The sequence below is a fragment of the Dendropsophus ebraccatus genome, chromosome 4 (genome assembly GCF_027789765.1).
Source record: "Dendropsophus ebraccatus isolate aDenEbr1 chromosome 4, aDenEbr1.pat, whole genome shotgun sequence".
In the NCBI taxonomy this organism is placed as follows: Eukaryota; Metazoa; Chordata; class Amphibia; order Anura; family Hylidae; genus Dendropsophus; species Dendropsophus ebraccatus.
In genome coordinates, this window is record NC_091457.1 from 152,240,900 (window position 1) to 152,264,708 (window position 23,809).

The 23,809-nt window shown below is 45.9% G+C and overlaps 1 protein-coding gene across 2 annotated transcripts in view; it reads left to right on the forward strand.

Moving 5' to 3' along the window:
• LOC138788994 (complement factor H-related protein 4-like) overlaps positions 1-23,809 on the forward strand; it is a 91,017-nt gene that overhangs the window by 9,779 nt on the left and 57,429 nt on the right. For both annotated transcript variants that reach the window (XM_069967471.1, XM_069967472.1), the window contains exons 2-3: positions 15,276-15,455; positions 19,706-19,903. In XM_069967471.1, coding sequence (XP_069823572.1) covers positions 15,276-15,455; positions 19,706-19,903 — 378 coding nt within the window. The remainder of the gene's footprint in view (positions 1-15,275; positions 15,456-19,705; positions 19,904-23,809) is intronic.

Sequence of the window (23,809 nt, forward strand, 5' to 3'; positions counted from 1 at the left end):
GAATTTCAGATTTCTTCGGATTTCATAGTTTAAAGCATCTATATGATACGGGGGTAGTGTATTTGGTTGAATTTAGGGCTCTACATGTCTGTAACATCATTATATTTTCGATATCTCAAAGTCATTTTTTTTTTTTTTAGACTTCAATATTCACCATTACAGGGTCTATGCAGGAAATTCACCATTACTGCACCAGGTATTTTTGTCTGTCAGGATAAGACGGGTGTGATATACACACTATCAGAAAGGTCCAAGTATAGAAATTGTCTATATGTATAGCACTTTTTTAAAAGACTTTTATGCTATACACCTGCACCAGGTATTTTTGTCTCTCAGGACGGATGTGATATCAGAAGTATAGGACTTGTATATCTGTACAACACGTTTTTGTACCGTGCACCCTATGCTGTCCTATGCCTAATCTATCTATCTTTCGCCCTCTCTATATTTCTCTCTCAATCACTAGATGTTTCTCCTCTCCGCTTTCCTAATCTTTCCTTTGCTTTCCTACAATATCTTCTCAGTAGTCTGTAGTACACAACAGCAGCAGCAGCAGCAGCACAGCACCATTTTGATAATAACAAACTGTGTGCACTGCAGCCAGTAACAACCTCCTTCCTCTCTCTCTGTGCAGACTCCTCTTAAAGCAATAGCGACGTCACACAGGGAGTGGGCTAGTGCAAGATCCCTGCTGATTGGATGTGTTCCGGGCATCATGGGAAAGCGCTTTTCCCACCCGGAACACTTCCTGCTTTCTAGAATCGTGGCTGCCATTTTAGAAAGCAAGAAAAAAAAAATCGGAGTGGATTTCCAAAAATCAAAATCCAATCGGACTCGGATTTTTGGAAAAATTCGAACCGGATTCCATACTGGCCGAACCGGTTTGCTCATCTCTAGTAGTCTGCAGTAGAAGTGGTAGTAGATATTGATTTCTGGACTGGTATGGCCCCTGCGGAGACAGGAGCTCTCCCAATTAGTAACCCGGCTGGAACTGGTTTCAGGTGGAGACCCTTTAGTGATGGGAGTAACGCAAGGGATGACCAATTCGGATCCTCCTCCTACTTTTCTGATGTTGCCATCCTCGTGGACCCTTCATAGGAGTATACTCCACCTCTTCTCCTGATTGAAGATTGTGGAGGTAATCCCAATTTACCCCTCCCCTGACTCACAAACAGGGTTCCTTTGTCTTCTATAAACCTTAACCACTACAGTTAACAACCATCTCCTTACCTCCCACTCCTGCTGTTTCTTTGTCTTGAACCAGCTCAGAGGGTTCATGGACGGCCCCGCAGGGTTGGGCTTATGGTCCTTTTACACGGAACAATTGATCGTTCGAATTTGCGCGATAACAATCGAATTCGAACGATAATCGTACGTGTAAACACAGCGAACGATCAAACGACGAGCAAAAAATCGTTCATTTTGATCTTTCAACATGTTCTCAAATCATCGTTCGCAAAAAATTCGCAGATTGTCCAGTGTAAACAGTCTTTCAACGATTTCCCCTATGTGTGAGATAGGCTTAAGCGTTCGCAAAACGATCAAATACGAATATTCCGTACGATGTATCGTTCCGTTTAAACGCCGATCGTTATAAAAAAAAAAATTGTTCATTCAAAATCGTTAATCGTGCGATCGGGCGAATTATCGCTCCGTGTAAAAGTACCAATAGGGAGCTGTACAGATTTACAGATTTGAGACAGTCCTCATTCCCAAACAGCTATGGTGGAATAACGGGTGCTTCCAGACTTGGGGGCCTTAGCATGACAGTAGTCGGCCTCATAGTTGGTACCTCAGATGTTTGAGACTATGCCTCCGCTTGCTCCATCAGGTCACCCAAACTAGATGATACGACCCTACTGTGGGTAGAGGAGCTGGAGGATAGCTGTGGTACTCTGAGGCGTGTCAGGTGTGGCTTGTACAGGATCATACTCGTGCTGCTCTTTGCTTACCATGCTGACTGCTTCTGTTCTCTCTCCTCCCCCGGATGGTAGTGGCAGGTCATGATTCTTCCCGTGCTTTAGACAAACCTGCTACACTATATTGACGGGCAGTGGCCATCAATAGGGGGAGACTTTGAGCTGCAATAACACTACTAAAAGTGATTAGGGATAATCCCATGTTCATGCCACTGTCCAAAAACATCTTAAAAACATTTCCCAATGGCATTTTTTTCAAGTGTCACTGTCGTTACATTTTCTTTTTCTTTTTTTCAGAAAGTACAGGCGATTTTAAGAAACTTTGTAATTGGGTTTATTAGCTGAAAAATGCATTTTTATCATGAAAAAGCAGTTTGAAGCTATCCCCCCTGTCTTCATGGTTCTCTTATGGAGAGAGAAGGGGTGGAGGAAGATGAGGCACCAAAACAGGACAAGAAAAAGTTAAAGGGGTATTCCCCCCTAGAGCAAAAAAGTGAAATACTCCCAAACCTAGCTGGTCTTACTCACCAAGTTCCCCTGAGTATTTTGGGCCGTCTCCTATCTTTTTTAGAAAAAAAGTTTTTCTAAAAGATGGTCTATTATCAAGATAGGAAACTACATTTCCCATCTGTTCTGTCCCCACATGCGGCGAGTGAAGGTTTATCTGACTAGTGGGCCTGACTGGAGATTTCCTACCTTGTATTCCAGCATATGAGGCAGACAGGAACCAGAATAAGCGTCAGGTAGAGTAGAAAGTTGAGCAGAACGTAGTTTAATAACTTCACATACAGCTTAGTCACAGATGCGGTATAGTAGTTATATTGTGCTGTTGCTGCTTTCCTAGAAGATACCTTGCTGACACTTGTAATTTCTGGTCAGAAGATTATGACTCTGATAAGCCCAAGCAAGCACTACTTCTCCAGTCAGAAGCAGGATGAAGAATGCCTGCTACAGGAAGTGACGTGGAGACTGGGCTATAAGACACACCCACTAAGGGACAAACCAAAAAATGCGAAAATGGAGGGGAGTCTAAACTCTTGGCCAGCAGATGGCAGCACAACAAGAATACATGTAATGAATACAACAAGGAATGAATGTAAACAATGCAGTTATAAAAACATCTGAATAACATACAGATAAGTGAGGAGAACATCACACTCCCCGTCTGAAATTCCCTTAGGGGGATTTCACTATAAACTAATTTCTATGAAATATAGTGCAGAACCTGAAACAAAACATGTTAATATGCAATATAAACAGTGAGATAATCCTGTTTCATAACTGAGGAATAAAGTTCTTTAAAAGAAAGTTCAATCCTGTTCATCCGCCAGAAACATCCTCAACAGGCAATATCAGGATCAGTTCGTTGATAGGCCTTGCAAACGTTTTGGTCTCACCCTTCCTGGAGATCTTCAACTCCACCTTCCGGATCTTGCCATCCTTGCTGGGAAGAACTTTTGTAACTAGTCCCATAGGCCAGTCCATCCTTTCGGTTTGTTGTTCCTTCATCAATACGAGGTCTCCTTTTTTCAAGTTTGGTTTCTGGTGTTGCCATTTTCTTCTTCCTTGAAGAATCACAAGATACTCCTTTCGCCATCTGTTCCAGAAGTAATCCGCTAAGTGTTGTACACGTTTCCACTGTTTTTGGTAGATGTTTCCATGAGTGTACTCTCTACTTGGCGTCAGTTGATTCCCAGTTTTCTGGGTGAGAAGAGTAGCTGGAGTCAGTATAGCTGGTGCTTCAGGATCCATTGATACTGGAACAAGGGGTCTTGAGTTGATGATGGCGGAAACCTCAGCGAGAAGAGTAACCAGAGTCTCATGTGTGAGTCTTGAAGAATTCACATCCATAAGCATAGAGTTCAAGATGCTGCGGGAGATCCCGATCATCCTTTCCCAGGCGCCTCCCATGTGGGAACTATGAGGAGGATTGAAAATCCAGGAGCAACCCTTCTCTGCCAGCTGATCTTGGATGGGCTTGGTGCTAATATTCAGTTCTCGGCATGCTCCAATGAAGTTGCTTCCACGGTCAGACCTCAACTGCTTCACAGGTCCTCTGACTGCGAAGAAGCGTCTTAAAGCATTAATCAGGCTGGATGCGTCCATGGATTCTATCACCTCTATGTGAACGGCACGCACGCTCATGCAAGTGAATAGTACGGCCCAACGCTTACTGTTAGCGTGGCCGCCACGGGTCCTGCGTGCAGACACCATCCATGGCCCAAAGACGTCTAGGCCAACATAGGTGAATGGTGGCTCAGTACTTAGTCTGTCCGCAGGCAAGTCAGCCATCTGTTGGTATAACTGTTTTCCCCTTGCTTTACGACAATGTACACAGTCATGCAGTAAGTGCGCCACACGCCTCTTCATGCCTAGAATCCAAAGGCCTGCAGAACGTAACTTGCCCTCTGTTATTTGCCTTCCTTGGTGTTCAGTCCTTTCATGGTGGTGCCGGATCAGCAAGGTGGTAATGTGATGTTTGCTGGGAATGATGAGAGGGTTTTGCTCTGCAACTCCTAGGTCAACTTGATTGAGTCGACCACCAACCCTTAGCAAACCAAAACTGTCCATAAATGGATTCAAATTAGCAATAGGGCTTTTCACTGGAACCTGCTGTTTGTCGTACAAGCACTTCCACTCAGCACTGAATTCCCCCTGCTGCACATGACGTATTATAAGGGATTCACTATGAGAAATGTCCTCAGCAGAGAGGGGTTTATGGCAGACATGCCAGCCGCGACAATCGTGATCTCCAGGCGTATGGTGATAGCATCTTGCAATATGCGCCAACCTTGCAATAGTCCTAACAAGTCTCATCCAACTGGAGAAACGTTCAAAACGTTGACAATTGAGGTTGGAAGGTGGCTTTGTTCCAGTGACTAATGCGCCGACTTCAGTGCGGATTTCTGGATCATTATCTGGATCTTGGATGCTGTAGACCTCCTGAACATGTTCCTCTGTCTGTTCCAGCAGAAATTCTGGGCCTGTAAGCCATGAAGAGTTTGCAAAGGAACCTATAGACATAGGCCTGGTGGCGTGATCTGCTGGATTAAGCTCGGATGGTACGTAATGCCATTGTTCAGGTTTGGAGGACCTCCTGATTCTCTGAATGCGGTTACTGACGTACACATAAAATCGCTTGGTCTGATTGTAGATGTAACCTAAAACGACCTTACTGTCAGTGTAGTACCGGACCTCGTCTATGTCGGCACCCAGTTCTTGCTGTATGAAGTCTGCAATCTCCACTGCTAATACAGCTCCGCAAAGTTCAAGCCTGGGAATAGTGTGATCAGGCTTGGGGGCTAACTTGGCTTTGCCAAAAACGAACCCAATATGAACTTGACTGTTGGGTTCTGTCGCCTTGAGGTAGGCAACGGCTGCTATGGCCTCTGTGGAAGCATCCGAGAACACGTAGAGTTCCTTCCCCTTGCTGGCAGTAAGTGAGGCTTTGACATAGCATCTTGGGATGTTGATCTGATCCAAGGCATACAAAGATTGCTTCCAGGCTTCCCACTTTTGCTCCTTATCAGAAGGAAGGGGGGCATCCCAATCCTTGATGGTTTCAGAAAGCTGTCTCAGTAGGGATTTACCTTGTATGGTGATGGGCGCTACAAATCCCAGTGGATCGTATAGGCTGTTCACAACTGACAGGACACCACGTTTTGTAAAGGGTTTGTCTGCACGACTTACTTGAAAGCCAAAGGAGTCGGCGGACAGATCCCACCTCAGGCCTAAGCTTCTTTGCACTGGTGGATCGTCTTGACCCAGGTTTATGTCCTTGAATCCAGGAGCATGATCATCTGACTCGAAGGCTCTCATGACAGCCAGACTGTTTGAAGCGATTTTGTGTAGCCGTAGTTTGGCTTGGTACAGCATGCTTTGAGTCCTTTTAAGTAAATCAATTGCCTCTTCTTCAGTAGGTAATGATTTGAGTCCATCATCTACGTAGAAGTCTTTTTCTACAAAGTCTCTGGCATCCTTTCCATACTGGGACTCTCCCTCTTTGGCGGTTCTGCGAAGGCCATAAGTCGCTACAGCAGGTGAAGGGCTGTTCCCAAATACATGTACCCTCATGCGGTACTCCATTATCTCCTCGGTGGTGTCATTGTCCTTGTACCACAGAAATCTGAGGAAGTTCCTGTGGTCCTCTCTGACTATGAAGCAGTGGAACATCTGTTCAATATCAGCGGTGATGGCAATAGGCTCTTTTCTGAACCTCATCAAGACTCCGACAAGGTTATTTGTCAGATTGGGACCTGTGAGAAGAACGTCATTAAGAGACACACCTTGATGTTTGGCGCTTGAGTCAAATACAACCCTAATTTGATTAGGTTTTCTGGGATGGTATACTCCGAATGAAGGCAAGTACCAGCACTCCTCGTTCTTCTTCAAGGATGGAGCTGGTTCTGCATGGTTGTTCCGGAATATTCTTTCCATAAACGTGACAACGTGTTCTCTCATTTCAGGCTTGCTGTTTAGGGAACGCTGAAGAGAGTTAAATCTTTGCAAAGCTTGTTCCCGGTTGTTTGGGAGTCTTACCCTGGAAGCTCTGAACGGTAGTGGAGAAACCCAGTGATTGGTTTCCTCCTTAGAGAATTCACTGTCCATTATCTTGACAAAGTCTCTGTCCTCTACTGACAATGCTACTTTATCGTCATCCTTCGTTGTGAGGAACACTGATCTCCCCAAGTTGTCAGCATAGGGGGAGGGAATGACGTCAGGCAGCTGTATGAGGTCTGGCGGTTTCTCTTTGACTTTATAGTGATGAGGGCACGGCTTGATGCAAGATGTGCGTCCGTCCCTGTGCACGTAAGTCTTAAAGGAGTCAATTCCTGATTGATCCAAGCATACATTCCCAATGATTACCCATCCCAAGTCCAGTCTCTGGGCGTATGGGGCATAGTCAGGACCGTTACACTGCTGACGCACTTTGTGTACCCTTAGATTGTCTCTGCCAAGCAGGAGTAGAATTTCAGCGTCCATATCCAAGGGTGGGATAACACTGGTCAGGTGCCTTAGGTGTGGTTGGTGAAATGCAGCTTCTGGGGTAGGAATCTCATCCCTGTGATCAGGTATTTGGTCACATTCAATCAGTGTAGGTAAGGGTATCTCTGTGTCTCCATTGATGGGAGAAGCAATGAATCCCTGTGCTCTTCTTCCACAAGTCTCTATGCTGCCTGAGCAGGTGTTTAAGGTATAGGGTTTTGTGGGTCCCTCGATCCCAAAGGCTTCAAAGAATTTAGGTCCGGCTAGGGACCGGTTGCTCTGGTCATCAATGATTGCATACATTTTTAGAGCCTTTTTTGGTTGTCCTTCTGGGTAAACCTTGATCAGACATATTCTGGCACAACATTTGTCCCTTTGGTTCTCCCCACATACCTCCGAGCATGAACAGGAAACATCAGTGGTAGAGTTAGCATGATTCTGAGGCTCCCCGCCATGGCTTGTAGTGGGAATACTGGTAACTGCAGCCGATGAATCGCTGGTGAGTGGGGTTAGGTGCATAACTGTGACATGTCTGTCGCTGTGACACTCCTCACACTTAATGGCAGATTTACAGTTCTTAGCCATATGCTCCAATGAGGCGCAGCATCTGAAACATACTCCTAGCTCAGTGAGGATTTTCTTGCGTTCCTGTATGGGTTTGGACCTGAAGCCTCTGCATTTGTTTAGTGAGTGAGGTTTTTTATGAATGGGACATTCACGATTAAAGGACTTGTCTCTTGATGAGTTAGTTTGGTGTTTACCCGTGGATGCTGCAGGTGGTGGCAGGTTAGTCTTTCTAACACTCGCACAGCTCTTAAAGTCTCTGTGTTTCTGTGTGACACCTTCATACCTTGATGATGATGCAGCTGGAATGTTGAGCTCCAGGAAGTCGAGACTGGGGTCATTCCTCATCTGGGCCTGTTCATCGATGAACCTGCAGAAGTGGATGAATGGTGGAAAGGTGACATCATGTGCTCTCTTATATCTTGAGACTGATGTTGCCCACTTCTCCTGCAAACTATATGGCAGCTTTGTGACGATTGGGTTTACCCCATGGGCGGTATCCAGATAGCATAGTCCAGATAGACGAGGATCTCTTTTAGCAAGTTCCAGTTCCATGAGCAGATCACTTAAGTCCTGAAGCTTGTGGACTTCCTTCAGATTAATCTTTGGGATGTTCTGCAGTCTCTTGAATAGGGCTTTCTCTATTGCTTCGGCACTGCCAAAGGTACGTTCAAGTCTCTGCCAGGCAGCGGCAAGACCTGCTTCAGCTTGTCCCACATAGACAGTCCTTAAGCTCTTGATGCGATTTGTAGAGCCAGGGCCCAGCCATTTGACCATGAGATCAAGCTCCTGCTCTGCGGTAAGGTTGAGGTTGGCGATGGCAGCTTTGAAGGTCGCTTTCCAGGCTCTGTAGCTCTCTGCGCGGTCGTCAAATTTGGAGAGACTGGTGTTGATCAGCTCCCTGCTAACCATGTACCTTGCGAACTCAGATATATCTGTTTTCTCACTTCTTGTTGCCGTGTCAACTCGTTGTACCCCTTGGGCGTATGGGTTGGTTGGCGTGAAAGGGTGAGATGTTCCAGGGTAGAATGATGTTGCTGCAGGGTTGAGCTGTGGTTTAGCCTCTATAAGTTCTGACGACCGCTGCTTGTTCTGTGCGACTACGCCAGGAAACACTCGGTAACCATCTTCCTGTGATAGTTGTCCTTGAGAAGGCACATCTGGGTGATGATCATCAGTTTGTGCGGGTGCTATAGGTGGCACCGTAGCTGCAGGTAGAGCTGACTTGGAGATTTCAGTGTTGTCAGCTTGAATGGTGCTAGAAATAGGGGGGGCTGCAGGTAACTGATTCAGCACATAGTCATTGGTGCGATCGACAGGATTGTCTGTTTCTTGTGGCAAGCAAACTGGATCGAGACCTTGGCTCATTGCTTGCTCAAGTACTTTTACCTTGGCCAATGCAATTTCCTCTTCCATCTCTGTTTGAAGGATCTTTATCTGAGCCTCTGCTTCTTTAGCCTTAGCTTCGGCCATTACTTCCTTTTCTCTGAAGGCACGCCTTATTTTGGATTGCTCTGCATCTATGCGGGCCTCTAGTATCCTGTCGCTCAGGACTGAGCTTCTTGAGCACGAGGATCTGTATGACCGTGATGAACGTTTAGATGAATTTGATCTGTGCGATCTAGTCTCTTGTAGATGAGAGATACGGAGCTCCGCTTTATCTTTAGCATTCTGCACCATGGCGTCTCTTTCTATTTCTGATGATTCTGCCTTGATCAGCTCTGTTAAGGCTTCATCGATATTAGAGGCTTTTAAGAAGGTGATATACTTTGCAAACAGTCTCTTATATCTTTCATGCTCTGTATTCAGCCGTGCGACAGCATCTTGTTGACTCTCGGCGTCACCCTTGAAGGATTGAAAACTTGCCATGAGGGAGGTAACTCGTTTCCATCTCTCTTCCAGGTCATCACGGAGCTCATTTTTAGCAGTATGATAATTTTCAATTACTTTTAGTGTCGGTTTGAGAGAGCGTCTTGGTCGGACAACTTGGTCTGTTGGAAGTGTGAGTCCTGCTTCCTGCTGTTCCAAATCATCACTATCAGCTTGTCCATGCTGTGTTTTATCACTGGGGAGTTGCTCGGGATGCTTTTCGGCCATTTTGATTTAAAGTGTACTGTCTCTTTAAGAAAATTAACTTTGGAATTGGGGTCTGAAAATCGCAGCACAGCTTCTTTAGGACACCCCGATATGATTCCCAGCGTTATTTGAGTGATTTGTGGGGTTTTCAAGTCTGGGTGGCCAGACCAATGGGAGGTGGTATGCAGCAAGTCTCTTAGGAGGGGTATGGTCTGAGGGAGCTTCACACACAAAACTGTTCTTCTACTGAGTGATGAAAGGTTCATGTAAGATATGAGAAACAGCTTGGGGTGCTTTGTGGAAGACTTCTATGCAGGTGTAGAATACAGCAGACACACACTGTGCTTGTCCTGAGGCCTGTCCAGACGTGCTGTCTCAGATTAGCTGACCATGTGCTTGTTGCTATGGAGACCTCAGACTGGTCTGGGTTACAGGCAATTTCTAGCTGTGATTTTGGGCTTTTTAAGTGAATCTTCTGACTGTTCTGTCCCCACATGCGGCGAGTGAAGGTTTATCTGACTAGTGGGCCTGACTGGAGATTTCCTACCTTGTATTCCAGCATATGAGGCAGACAGGAACCAGAATAAGCGTCAAGTCGAGTAGAAAGTTGAGCAGAACGTAGTTTAATAACGTCACATACAGCTTAGTCACAGATGCGGTATAGTAGTTATATTGTGCTGTTGCTGCTTTCCTAGAAGATACCTTGCTGACACTTGTAATTTCTGGTCAGAAGATTATGACTCTGATAAGCCCAAGCAAGCACTACTTCTCCAGTCAGAAGCAGGATGAAGAATGCCTGCTACAGGAAGTGACGTGGAGACTGGGCTATAAGACACACCCACTAAGGGACAAACCAAAAAATGCGAAAATGGAGGGGAGTCTAAACTCTTGGCCAGCAGATGGCAGCACAACAAGAATACATGTAATGAATACAACAAGGAATGAATGTAAACAATGCAGTTATAAAAACATCTGAATAACATACAGATAAGTGAGGAGAACAGCACACCATCATGCAATGCTTCTGCCTGATGAAGAAGTAGTAGAGCTGAGATGATGAGATGGCGTAGCAGAGGTGAGATGGCGTAGCAGAGCTGAGATGGTGTAGCAGAGCTGAGATGGTGAGATGGTGTAGCAGAGCTAAGATGGTGAGATGGTGTAGCAGAGCTGAGATGGTGAGACGGCACGGGTGAGCTGCGGGGGTGTTGGGGGCTTCGGGTGATAGGGAGGGGGGTTTTCGGTGGTGCCGCGGGTGAGCCCAGCCATAAAGGGTTGGGGTGCCTCAGATGAGTCCAGCTCGGTGTGCGGGGCGAGCGGCACCAGTGACAGTCGTGGGTGACAGGTGACGGATGGGTGCTGCGATTGATTCCATTGATCCCAGTGGGGGGGGGGGGGGGGCGCCGGTAAGCGAGTGAGCAGTGTAGATGCCGTAGGTGGAGATCGAGTCCCGGGGGGGGGGTTGGGGATTGAGCAAGTGACTCCATCTCCACCTACAGCATCTATACCGTCACCGTGGGTGACTGGAGCTGCGTCGGAAGAGCCCTGGAGTGGGGGTGTGTGGTGCTGCCGGTAAGCATCGCCGTGGGTGACTGGAGGTGCCGCGCGGGGTGTGTGTGTGTAGATGGAGTGACCAGGGGGGGGAGGGTGCCGCGGGTGACAGTGTAGAATGTACAAGCTGTGGGGATGGAGTCACCCGCGGGGGTGCCGCTATTGATCCTGGGGGGTAAGCGAGCGGCGCGGGTCACAGTGTGCCGCAGGTGACGGGAGGTGCAGTGGAAGAGCCCGGGGATGTGGTGTTGCCGCCGGTATGCATCTTTGCAGGTGACTGGAGGTGCTGCGGATGAGTCCAGCAGGGGGGGTGACAGGGGTGCCGCGAGTGAGGGGGCACATTCAGGGGGGTGAGCTCTGGGGCTGGGGGCACACGGTACGGGTGACGGGGGTGGCTGTGTTTTGGGTTTTTTAGGTCCCGTCGGAGTTGTCCTATAAAGACCAAGGTCCGTTTTGTGAACCTGAGATGAATCATTTTACGTGGTTTTAATTTTTATGTAATGCTTTTGCTTATCTAAATGATTCTGACACTGTTTTTTTATCTTATGACAAACTGTACTTTATGTTTGTGGTAAATTTTGGTTGATACAATTAGCATTTATTTGTGGGGAAAAAGTAAAAATTTTGAAAAATCTGCATTTTTAAGAATTTGAATATCTCTGCCATGTGTATTAAAGTATTTTCCCCCAAAAATGAATTGCTTCTATTATTATTATTATTATTATTATTTATTTATTTATTTAAAAAGCGCCCTTAGTTCCAGAGCGCTATACAAGCAATAGGAGTAAGAAACAGGAACAAATGGCAGACTGGTACATGGGGGAAGAGGACCCTGTAAGCGAGGGCTTACAATCTATAATCTTGCAATCTATACAATCTATGTTTCTATGGTCTGTAGAGCTACTAGCACCGCTATTCCCAGGGCCGGCCTTTGGGGTGTGCGAGCTGTGCGGTTGCACAGGGCGCCTCACTCCCGGCCAGCAGGGGGCGCTCTGGCAGACAGCTGCACATCTAACTTAGAAACAGAAGTTAGATGTGCTTTCTGTCTATCTGCCAGAGCGCCTGGCCTCCTCCTCACATAGAAGTTTGTTTGGGGCGCTCTGGCAGACAGACAGAAAGCACATCTAACTTCTGTGCAGCTGTCTGCCAGAGCACCCCCCTCCTGCCTCCTGCAGTGGTATAATCCTCCTCTCCACTCTCCGTGCTTGCTGCAGGGCATCTTTGTTGCTGATTGGTGCAACTGTACGAGCTCCCCTGCTGTTCCACCAATCAGCTTAGCTGCTCTGTGAAGAGAGACAGGCGGCCAGAGCAGAGAGAGAGAGAGGGGAAGCTCCCCTCCCCCGGCTGACCCGTCCTGACAGAACAGCAGCAGACAGTGTGAGTAATGTCTCTGTGTTACCTCCATCTCTGCTCATGCTGTGATCCTGTCAGGTAGCTGGGAGTGGGCTGTGACAGGGATAGCACAGCACTGAGGTGGGGGCAGCACAGCACTGAGGTGGGGGCAGCAGTCCTGTCATAGCCGGGATGGAGGAGGAGAGGGGGGATGAGACCATTGTCCTGCTGTTTCTCCTTATCTGTAACTTTGATTTATTGGGGCAGGAGAGGTTTAACCCTAACACTGCAGCTAATGACACAGAAATATATGGTGAAAAGCAGTGAAAGAGTTAAACCTGACTTGCTGTAATAAATAAAAGTCACAGCTAAGGAGGCAGGAGAGGCCATAGGTGTGTATACTATGGGGGTCCCTAATACACAGGACATGATGAGTGCAGCCAGGGCCATACAGCAGCAGCAGCAGCCCACCCCAAGACAGATCCCATTCACTTTAATTGTAGTCAGCCAGTGACTGGTCAGGCCACTTCCCATTGATATACACAAATGTAACTGGACTAAATAGTGGGATACGCTGCACTATTGTGTCCTGTTACATGTGCGTATACCAGCAGGACGCGGTCTGACCGTAGTCACCTGCTGAGGTGACCTGAACGCGGCCCAATTATGGTGGGAGGCTGATAGCTAAGATACACTGCATACATGCTGCAGCAATCTAATATATATATATATATATGTGTGTGTGTGTATTATAAAATAGTCCTTACCTGTCACATAGCATTTTTCAGAAAAACTACCCATTTGTTTTCAGTGTTTTTCCCCCTTTTGTGGCCAGCAGGTGGTGTTAGGCTGTTTCCACATTGGTGTCCAAACATGGATGACATCGCGCTTTCCTCTCCAATAGCCGTGCAATGCTGTGGGGATTATGGGCAATATTCCACGGCTCTTGCAATAGGGACTTTGTTTTCCATGTGTTTAAAAATGCATTCTGAATGCAAAGATGGAAACACAGCATTAGATGTACATTGTACTTGCTCAGGAGGATATCTGTAAGGGTGACTTTACACAGACAGATTTATATAACAGATTATTGAAGCCAAAGTCAGAAACAGACTATAAACAGAGAACAGGTCATTAAGGAAAGACTGAGATTTCTCCTCATCTCAAATCCATTCCAGGCTTTGGCTTTAAGTTTGTAATTGTGTGGGGGCTGGGGGGTACTTGTTTGTATGGGGGGGGGTAGTCGGGTAGTTGTGTGAATGGCTGGGGGGGGGGGTAGGGTAGTTGTGGGTAAGGATGGGGGGGTAGTTGTGTGTAAGTCTGGGGGGGGGGTAGGGTAGTTGTGTGTAAGGATGGGGGGGTAGTTGTGTGTAAGGCTGGGGGGGGTAGTAGTGTGTATGGCTGGGGGGGGGTAGTAGTGTGTATGGCTGGGGGATAGTTTTGTGCATGGGGGGAGGGGGAGGGTAGTTCTGTGTATGGCTGGCGGGGTAGTAGTCTGTATGGTTGGGGGATAGTTTTGTGCATGGAGGGAGGGGTAGGGTAGTTGTGTGAATAGCTGGGGGGTTAGTTGTGTGTATGGTGGAGGAGGGGGTTGAGTGATGGGTGTTCCATGTTGTCTGCAGTAGGGATGGTCCGAATCTTCCGAGGTTCGGGTTCGTATGAATCTGAACGCTAGGCATCAGATTCCTGCTGTCTGCCCGCTCCATGGAGAGGGATGGATACAGCCGGAGGACCGCCTGGAAAACTGGGATACAGCCATAGCCATAGGCTGTATCCCAGTTTTCCAGGCGGTCCTCCAGCTGTATCCACCCTCTCCACGGAGCGGGCAGACAGCGGGAATCATTGCAGAGAGTTCGGGTTCCTACGAGGATGAAGGAGCTTTACCTTAAAGGGGGGCGCTGAAAAAAGGTTTCGCACAGGGCGCTATTTACCCTAAGGCCGGCCCTGGCTATTCCTCACTGTGCTATATGCTCAGTGTATGTCTCTGATGTTGTGGTGGGTGGGTATAGAGCAGTCATGTCAAACTCTGGCCCGTGGGCCAAATCTGGCCCATGGTGCCATTATTTTTGGCCCGCCAGGTAAGGCAGAGTTTGAATTACATCTTGCCCGCCATTACATTAGATTAAAATATGGGTGGTCAGGACAGCCGTTTGGAACACCCATATTACAATCTTGTAGGCCATAGGCAGTTTTTAGCCTGTGAAAAAAAGGAAGAGGTAGTGGAGCTCTCTATAAAAGAATGTACCTGAGGTCAATGGTCGACCCTGTACCAAAAGGGTAAAAGATGTATGGGGTAGTGAATTATATAGAATTTACAAATGCTCAAAGGTGCATTACATTAAAGTGGGTATATACTTTATTTCTGATAAATTAAAATAAGGATAAGTTCAGTAGTCTAAAAGTTCAAATAAATAAAAACACAAAATATAAAAATACAATCGGAACATGGAGCTGAGAGACATATGATTACGTAACCACTCTACCCAGATGGTATATCTGATTAGTCTTAGTGGATTAAAACAGGCAAATGATGTGCCAATAGTGCATCTGTTACACTATATTATAAATGTATTGGTTCGTCTTGTTAGTGCACAATATATATTCCAGGAGGCAGGTCAATCTCATTCCATCAAGTCTATCAATATGATAAAATGAAGTGAAATGGAATGAAAGTTGTTTGGTGTATAACACCTCTCACCGATTCGGGATTGCAGCGACTGGCCGACTTTTTTTAAATGACAGTGACACTTGAATATTGGACATTGAATATAATATGCTTCATTTTGTTATGCTTTTAATATACTCAAGTCTATTTACTTTTTTATCCTTGTTTTTATCCTTGTTTTTCAGGCAGTGCACCGTGTGGTCCACCACCAGATATAAGATATGGAGACATCCCAAGCATTAGCAAAAGTGTCTACAGATCTGGAGAATCTGTGGAATATATATGCTTACAATATTATACTCTTAATGGAAACAGTGTTGCGAGATGTATAAATGGTGTTTGGACTAACGCACCAGAATGTCTAGGTATGTCCATTATACTTTATCACAATGCATACCCAGCTGGGGGGAGAACAATGATGCAACCTGCAGGCTGGCTGGAACTTGAGGTGTGCTACAACCAGAGAAGATAATGGTGTGTCACTGATTGGCAATAAGGGCTTCTGCAGGGGCAGGCGGCTCTCCAGTGCTTCCCTACTCCGCTAAAGTAAATTTAACCCTGTTGAATTCCTACCCATAGTGTACGATTGTTTGTAATAGGTTTCTAATACATGAATTGGGCCATTTGTCTGCAAAGAATCCTGTCCCTGAAGCTCCTGAAAATCCTTCTTTCCTGGTCCACCTTGTCCACTTCCTGATCTTCTGGCCCCCCTCCCTACTGAGACCAAAGTCACATGATCTGTCGCTTCTGTTGCCAGGCAAGCTGTAACACCTCATCTGTAACACCGTACACCATTGACATCCAACCTTTCAGTGAGCACCTGACCAAGGGGTCTCCTGAGCACAGGGGCCTCCTGAGCAATATAAGGGAAAGGAAACAGTTGTTTCATATATCTCTCTTTCTAATCTATCTATGTAGATGCATATAGATAGATAGCTTACAGTGTAAAGTAGAAGAAGATTTAGCCAGCGATGGGAAGATACTACAAGATGAGGCGGATACTTGGCAGTTGGCTGTGAGGAGCAATGCATGCTGGGAGATGTAGTTTCCCGACTGGCTCCATCTTCAATATAGACCAACTTTTATAAAAACTTGTAACTCAGTATCAGGAGCCGCTAGAAAGATGGGAGGTGGTTCAATTATTTAGGTGGACTTGATGAGTAAGACCAGCTAAGTTTGGGAGCATTTCATTTTTTAGCTTTTGGGTGGAATACTCCTTTAAATGCTGGTACAGAGGTTATGAGATCTCACTGAACAAAGAACAATGATGCAACCTGCAGGCTGACTGGGAGTTTAGGTGCACTGCAGCTAGAGATGATGATGATTTGTCACTGATGGGCAATGAGGGCTTCAGCAGGGGCAGACAGCTCTCCAGTGCTGCCCTCCTTATTTTATAAGGGCTGGTGCGCACTGATGTGCTGGTCGATGGCATGGACCTCTTCCACCATGGCATACCCTGATACTGTGTCTGGTAGTTAGATGGCATTTAAGATATAGTAGCTTAGGGTACAATGCAACACTTTTTGCACTTAATAACACAGTCTTGGTGGCTCTAAATGGGTTACCAGTGTGGATAGTTTTTTTTTTTTGTCTGCTTTAGTAAATGCATCACTAGTGCATCGTAGTCCTTTAGTTATTGCCCTGACGGACCTTAGATACTTTCCTTGCATACCTTCCTTACAAGTTTGGGTCCTCATTCTCGTTTCCCCTGTCCCAATTAAGGGCCACACTTTAGAGGTTATCTGGGGGAGCTGAAAAACTCTGGGCCAGGCCATAAGCCAACATACAAGTCCTAGATAAATACTAAGGGACTCTTGTACAACTTCAGTCCTCAGACACAAAAACATGGCAACGAGGCTAGGTTATCTCAATTTCCGGAAAAACACAGGACCTGGACTATAGATCTCAACATTAATAGTTGTGTATGTGACGGACTTTGTAACTCATTCAGATACACTAAGACAGAGAAATACAATAAATACAATCATAAATATGAATAAGATATAGCCAGTGAATAGAGACCGTCTTAACAGGGTACTCCAGGGAAAAAACAATGTTTTTAAATCAATCGGTGTCAGAAATACAGATTTGTAAATTAACAATAGTGCCCTGAATAATTCGTCCCTAAGCACAAAAGATACAAATCAACAAAATGGGAAAATCTAAAACTTTATCTTCGTTAGTAGTGTGATAAAATGTGATTATCCAAACAAAAGAATCAAAAAGATGTGGTACCATCACCATAAAAAAATGCCAAACCTCATATTGGCCATGGATTGCCGTATGAAAGATGCCAGATATGTTGCAGTTTGGAGCAACAATATGAATGGGAGTTTCTATACCTGACAGCGGGCCGGGTAGGGGGTGGGGTGTCAGGAACAACTGGGAGGGATACAGGGGTAAAGGTAGGCTGAGACCTGTGACAGATCGAAGAGGCGCATTAAGTGATAACAAAGTGTGGGAAACTGGGTGTTATTCAATCTCTTGGATCGTCATCTCCCAGGTGTGAGATGTTTGGCACATCACATATTGCAAATCTCGATATAAGAACAGGTCTCACTGACAACCATCTTGAAATATACCCCACATTACGTATAACACCACACGGCGTATAACACCAGCTGTTCTGTGACCCGGCCAGATGATCTTCATTTCTGGTGAATTGAGAAGCAGACCCACCCATGTGCAGGCGCATCCCAATTTACCGCTGTACACAATGAAGCATATGACTGGAGACGCATGCTCCATTGTGTGAGCGGCCGCAGAAAACTGACATGTCAGTTTTTTGTGCGGACGGAACATATACTATGTGTATATGTGGTGTCCCACCACGGGTGTTGCTATTGGTTACACCCTTCGTATCAGCCTGTACTTCTAAGTGTAAGTGGTTATGTAGTAGTACCAGAGTTTCGTCACAAGATGTCGTTATTGCAAGTATGTATGCTCCGTTATTGGACATGTGTAGTACTCAAATGGTTATTGTTTCTTTGTGTGTCACATGGATCTGTATGCCAATGAGAGTACTTTCTTCTTCTCACCTATCATCTCTCTCTTTACTTTTAACACACGCACTCCTAACCCACTCAAAGCACACCTTACATGCGCTGCAGGTAGGAAGTCACATGGGTAGAGGAAGTGTAGAGGTCTTTTTGTCTTTGGACTTTGTAGAGGAAGGACACCAGCCAGAATGGTCTCTACCACGGTCCTGTCGGGCCCTGGCCCCTGCCAGGTCCCCAGTCTAAGTTGTGGTCTAGACGCAGAACACATGTACCTAGACACAGTTTCTTCTTCAGTAACTCCACTCAACACTATACAGTGTTAAACCTTCACTAGAGAGGACAAGTCAGGGATCATCTCAAGCCACGTCATGGACAAGGAGAGACACAGTGCAGGACGATATCCTTAGAAAGTAAAGGAACTGATCCGAATAGAGCAAAGTTGCTAGAATCCTATAAATTCTATATGGCTTGTGTCACCCTCTAGGACGAGTCAATCGACACTGGTGGGCAATAGATGGCGCAAAGACCAAAGAGTCAAAACAAAGGCACAATTATTCTCTCTTTCTCTTCTCAAGTACTCTTCTATTTCTACCTCCGAAGTTCTGGCAGAGGGTTGGAAGTCTCACAACATCCTCCTCTCTACTTCTCTGATCCTCTCTTCAACTTCTCAGCACGCAACTCAGTCAGCATGACTGTACCACTCTTTCCACTCTCAGTACAGATCTGGATCCTAAAGTATTAAGTGTTTTATCAAGTATTGTATCAAGGCAAAGCTGTATTATGTACTGCCTACCTCAAGTATCTTCAGAGTAAACAAGATTATATTTATAGTAAAGAGACTCTGTGAATCCTCGTCAAGCACTGACACAGTACACACACACTCCTTTGGTCATCTCCCCTTTCTGTGGGTGGCAGTGCCAATGGTCCGGGTAGGTCACTGCTCCTCTCCGGACCACCATGATAAGTACCCAAGGGACCCCACAACAGCCCGGCAGGTCACTGACCACAAGGGAACAAGGTATATCCGGCACCATCAAAATAAAAGCAGGTGTGACACCATACCTGTGTGCCCAATCGGCACTGGCGTCACAACAAATTACCATCACTGGGCAAGGCTATATCTCGACCATAGAACTGGCATCACACCAAACCATCTGGCAAGTGAGCGGCCGTATTTCCTCCACACCGGGGGTGGTCACCACATATACGCTCCGGCCGAGATTCCATTCATTAAAATGCAACGTATGTTTAGCATAAATAATGGCCGTTGTTGCAAATTGCGTTGTGTGAACATGGCCAGAGATTGTATATGTTATGTACCTCAAGTTCAAGTAAAGTCAATGTTTCATCTCAAGACCTCGACTCCCTGTTGTCTGCTTTACTCTGCACCCCACCAACATCAAGGGTATCTCCACCAACATCTCAGACAAAAGAGAAGCCCCGGGGGAATTTCAAGGTCCACAATGTGAAATGGCAAAGTCAGAAAGAAACTGTATTTATGTCATTGTGCATATTTTATATGGTATTATTGATAAGGATCTAGTTGTCTAATTGCAATCTTGCTGGGGAAAAAAAGTTAAACTAATAGTGTAAAATCCCCTATTTTATGGTTTCAGAGCCGTGTTCTGTAAGGGAAAAGGACATGAAAGAAAATAATCTACGGGTAAAGTGGTCACCTGATAGTAAGCTTTATCTTCCACATGGTGACTTCCTAGAATTTGGGTGCCAATCTGGATATGAAGCTCCTTTTGGCACTGAAATGAGAAGTTATTGTCTACATAGAAAGCTGAATTATCCAAAATGCTTCAAGAGAGGTGAGTGCCAAAACCCAGTCATGTGCACAGAGCGATCTTATTACTAGGGATAAGTGAATGTACAGTAGGCGCAGTTCGCTAGGCTCGGCGGTCGGCTTGTCAGCAGGCTGCCTTTGAGCTCTGTGACGCTCTGCTCTGGGTGCCTGGAAAAGGTTAATACAGTCCTAGGAAACTTCTCTAAAGTCTGCATCCCACTTTTCCAGGCACCCAAAGCAGAGCGGCACAGATCAGAGCGGAATTCAAAGGCAGCTGTCTGACAAGCCGACCGCCAAGCCTAGGGAATCACTTTGCTAGAACAGCAAATTCGCTCATCCCTACTTATTACTACTTACTATGAGACAGACCCTGCACCTAACAAGGAATGCTGATTTATTTATTTGTTTTAATGATATTCCATTTCAATCCATGATATTCCATTCCAATTCACCATCGCACTCAATGGAGTGTGCGACTGGAGCCGCACTCTCCATTGTGTGAACCAACAGGTCTGTGTGTCTGCTATTCTATGAATAGCGGCGCAGAAAACTGATATGTCAGTTTTTCGTGCAGACGGATGAAATTCTGGCCGGAGTGTATACACTCCGGCCAGGATCCTATTTATTCAAATACAACGTATGTTTAGCATAAATCACGGCTGTTGTTTCAAATTGCAACAACGGCCGTGATTTATGCTAAACATACGTTGTGTGAACATGGCCTAACTCGGCAAGTATTAGGGCTGGGTTCACACGTAGTCAACCTCATTTTTGTGTCCGTTAAAAAAAAAAACGCATCCGTTTTGATCCCTTTTTTTTGATAATGGAAGTCAATCGAAAAATAGATGAAAACGGATGCACACAATTGCATCTGTTTTTTTCATCCCTTTTTCATCTGTTTTTTTGCAAAAACGTAGTGTGAACCCAGCCTAACAGAGACATGCAGATAGACCCTAGTAGAGAGCTATATGACTCAACTATAGGAATCAGGCATGAAGGAGCTCATAGTGAGGCCTCCTTTTTCCTAGGATATTTTGCAGCCACAGAGACCTTGGGGTACCAAAACTTAAGAAACACCCCTAAAAAGACCCCATTTAGGAAACTACACCCTCAAGGAGTTTTATCAAGTTGTTTGGTGAACATTTAGACACCACAGGTGTTTTGTAGAACTTATTAGTAGTAGGCCGTGAAAGTTTTAAATTACATTTTTACATGAAAGGGTGTTTTGTTTAACCCCAAATTTGTCTTTTTTTTTTTTACAATGCAGAATATGCATAATAAAATTAATAATGAAATTTCTCCTGAGTAAGGGTGCGTTTACACAGAGAAATTTATCTGACAGATTTTTGAAGCCAAAGCCAGGAATGGATTTGAAAAGAGGATAAATTTCAGTCTTTCCTATATGACCTGTTCTCTGTTTATAGTCTGTTCCTGGCTTTGGCTTCAAAAATCTGTCAGATAAATCTCTCTGTGTAAAGGCACCCTAAGGCCAATACCCCATATTTTTGGATGCACAGAAGGGCTCAGAAGAGAAGGAGTGCCATTTTTCTTTTTTAGTTGCAGAACCCCCACCCACCTCCTAGACATTGCCTTATTTCGGAATCTACACTTCTCAAGGAATTTATCCAGACATGTACAGAGCATGTTGACCCCACAGGTGTTTGAGAAAGGTTTTGGTACTGGGCCTCAAAAATGGAAAAAAAAATTCCACAATAATATGTAGTTTAGCTCTAAGGGGGAGATTTATCAAACATGGTGTAAAGTGAAACTGGCTCAGTTGCCCCTAGCAACCAATCAGATTCCACCTTTCATTTTCCAAAGCGTCTGTGAGGAATGAAAGGTGGAATCTGATTGGTTGCTAGGGGCAACTGAGCCAGTTTCACTTTACACCATGTTTGATAAATCTCCCCCTAAGTGTTTAGTTTTTACAAAAAAACAAAAACAAAGGGAAAAGCAAAAAAGAAAATGTTCAGCAGGTTATCCTGAGTTCAGACATCCCCCCCCCCCCCCATATGTGGTTATAAACTACATTCTGGAAACAGGGGAGGGTTCAGAAGGGAAGATCTGTCATTTAGCATTTTTGGTGCAAACTTTCTTAGAATGATTGTTGGCGCCCATGTCCCATTTGTATTGCCCCTGTAGAAATTGCCCAGAAGAGCCCCCATTTCGCCAACTACATCTCTTGGGGTATTTGCAGTGGCATAGAGCAGGTTGCCGCTGCTTTATTTCAGCATATGTAGGTCGGTACTGTATGTTTGTATGCTTTGGGATAGGAAGATGTAGTTTGTACTCCCACCACTTTGTGTCACTGTCTCTCAGTACATCATAGATACAGCTGAAGCCTAAGAGACAAAAGAGTTAACTGTTTCTTGATTGACTGTATGTTATAGCCTGTTATGTGTTTTAATTTGTAAGCTGACTGAGACGAATCAAGCCGAAAACTCTGCTGCCAGCGCTAGGAAACAATTTGATCAAAGAGAGGGTACCATCTGACCAGGGGCGGATTAACTTTACCATAGGCCCCGGGCTGTTCACCAAGCTTGGGCCCCCCTACCCCACTGTAACTAAGAATTAATACTTCACACCAAAACACCATTGTAATTACTGAACACGTATAAGGGTATGTTCATATCTCGTTTTTACCCGCACGTCGGGCTACACGGCAGAAATCAGTGAAAAAAGGATGCTGCTGTGCAGCCCGACGTGCGGCCGACGGCCACATGACGGCCACATTGACTTTAATGAGCAGGACGGAGTCATTATGTGACTGTGTTCTGCTCATTTGTGGCCGTCATGTGGCCGTCGGCCGCACGTCGGGCTGCACAGCAGAATCCTTTTTTCTCTGATTTCTTCCGTGTAGCCCGACGTGCGGCTAAAAATGAGATATGAACATACCCTAAGGGTGCGTTCACACCTACAGGATCTGCAGCAGATCTGCAGCAGATGTGATGCTGTGTTCAGTTATTTAAATGAAATCTGCTGCAGAAAATCAGCTGCAGATCCTGTAGGTGTGAACGCACCATTAATGTATTAAAATAAAAAAAATACAGAAATTAAAAACAATATATATGAAAGTACAGAATGAATTAGCAAGAGAGCAAAGATCACCCTTTAGCAGCATTGGAGTACAACTCCTATCATGGAAGTTGCTGTCAGCAATGATAGGGAAGTAGTCCAGAATTAACAGTCCGATGTGCTTTTTGTTTGTTATAAACTTCACCAAACAAACAGCACATCGGACTGTTTTAATTCTGTGCGCTGATACTACTGTGCATAGTCCATCCTGATCCATTAGCTGATTCTGGACTACTTCCCCATCATTTGCTGACAGCAACTTCCATGATAGGAGTTGTACTCCAATGCTGTACTCCTGCCTGCAATTACCTGACCCCCCTCCACACACACACTTCCCCACCTGACCCTCATCCCCCCACAAACACACAACCTCACCAGACCCCTCCATACAAGCATACAACACCACCTGACACCCCTTCCCCCCAAACACACACACACACACACACACACATACATTACCTCACTTGAGCATGATTGCCCTGAGGTGAAGAAGCGCGGCGGGGCAGGACCTTGCAGGGAGACTTCCAGGAGCGAGGCTGGGCAGGAGCTTGGCGCTGCGGCGGACGGCCGCGCGCACGGTTGACATGACTGGCGCTGCGCCCTCAGGTACCGCTCACTAAAGGCGGCCAATGTATGTTGTGGGCCAGGCCAGGGGTTAGAGGTTGCGGCTGCTGCCAATCCGGCGCTGGCTGCGGCTGCGGGGGGGGCGGGGAGCGCGGACTCTAGGGACAGCGTGCCACAGCAGCACATCACTCAGGGACCCACTGGGCCCCGAAAGTGATGTGCTGCTGTGTAACCTCATGCACAGTAATAATGTGGGCAGCATGGGCCCCCCCAGAGCCTCGGGCCCCGGGCG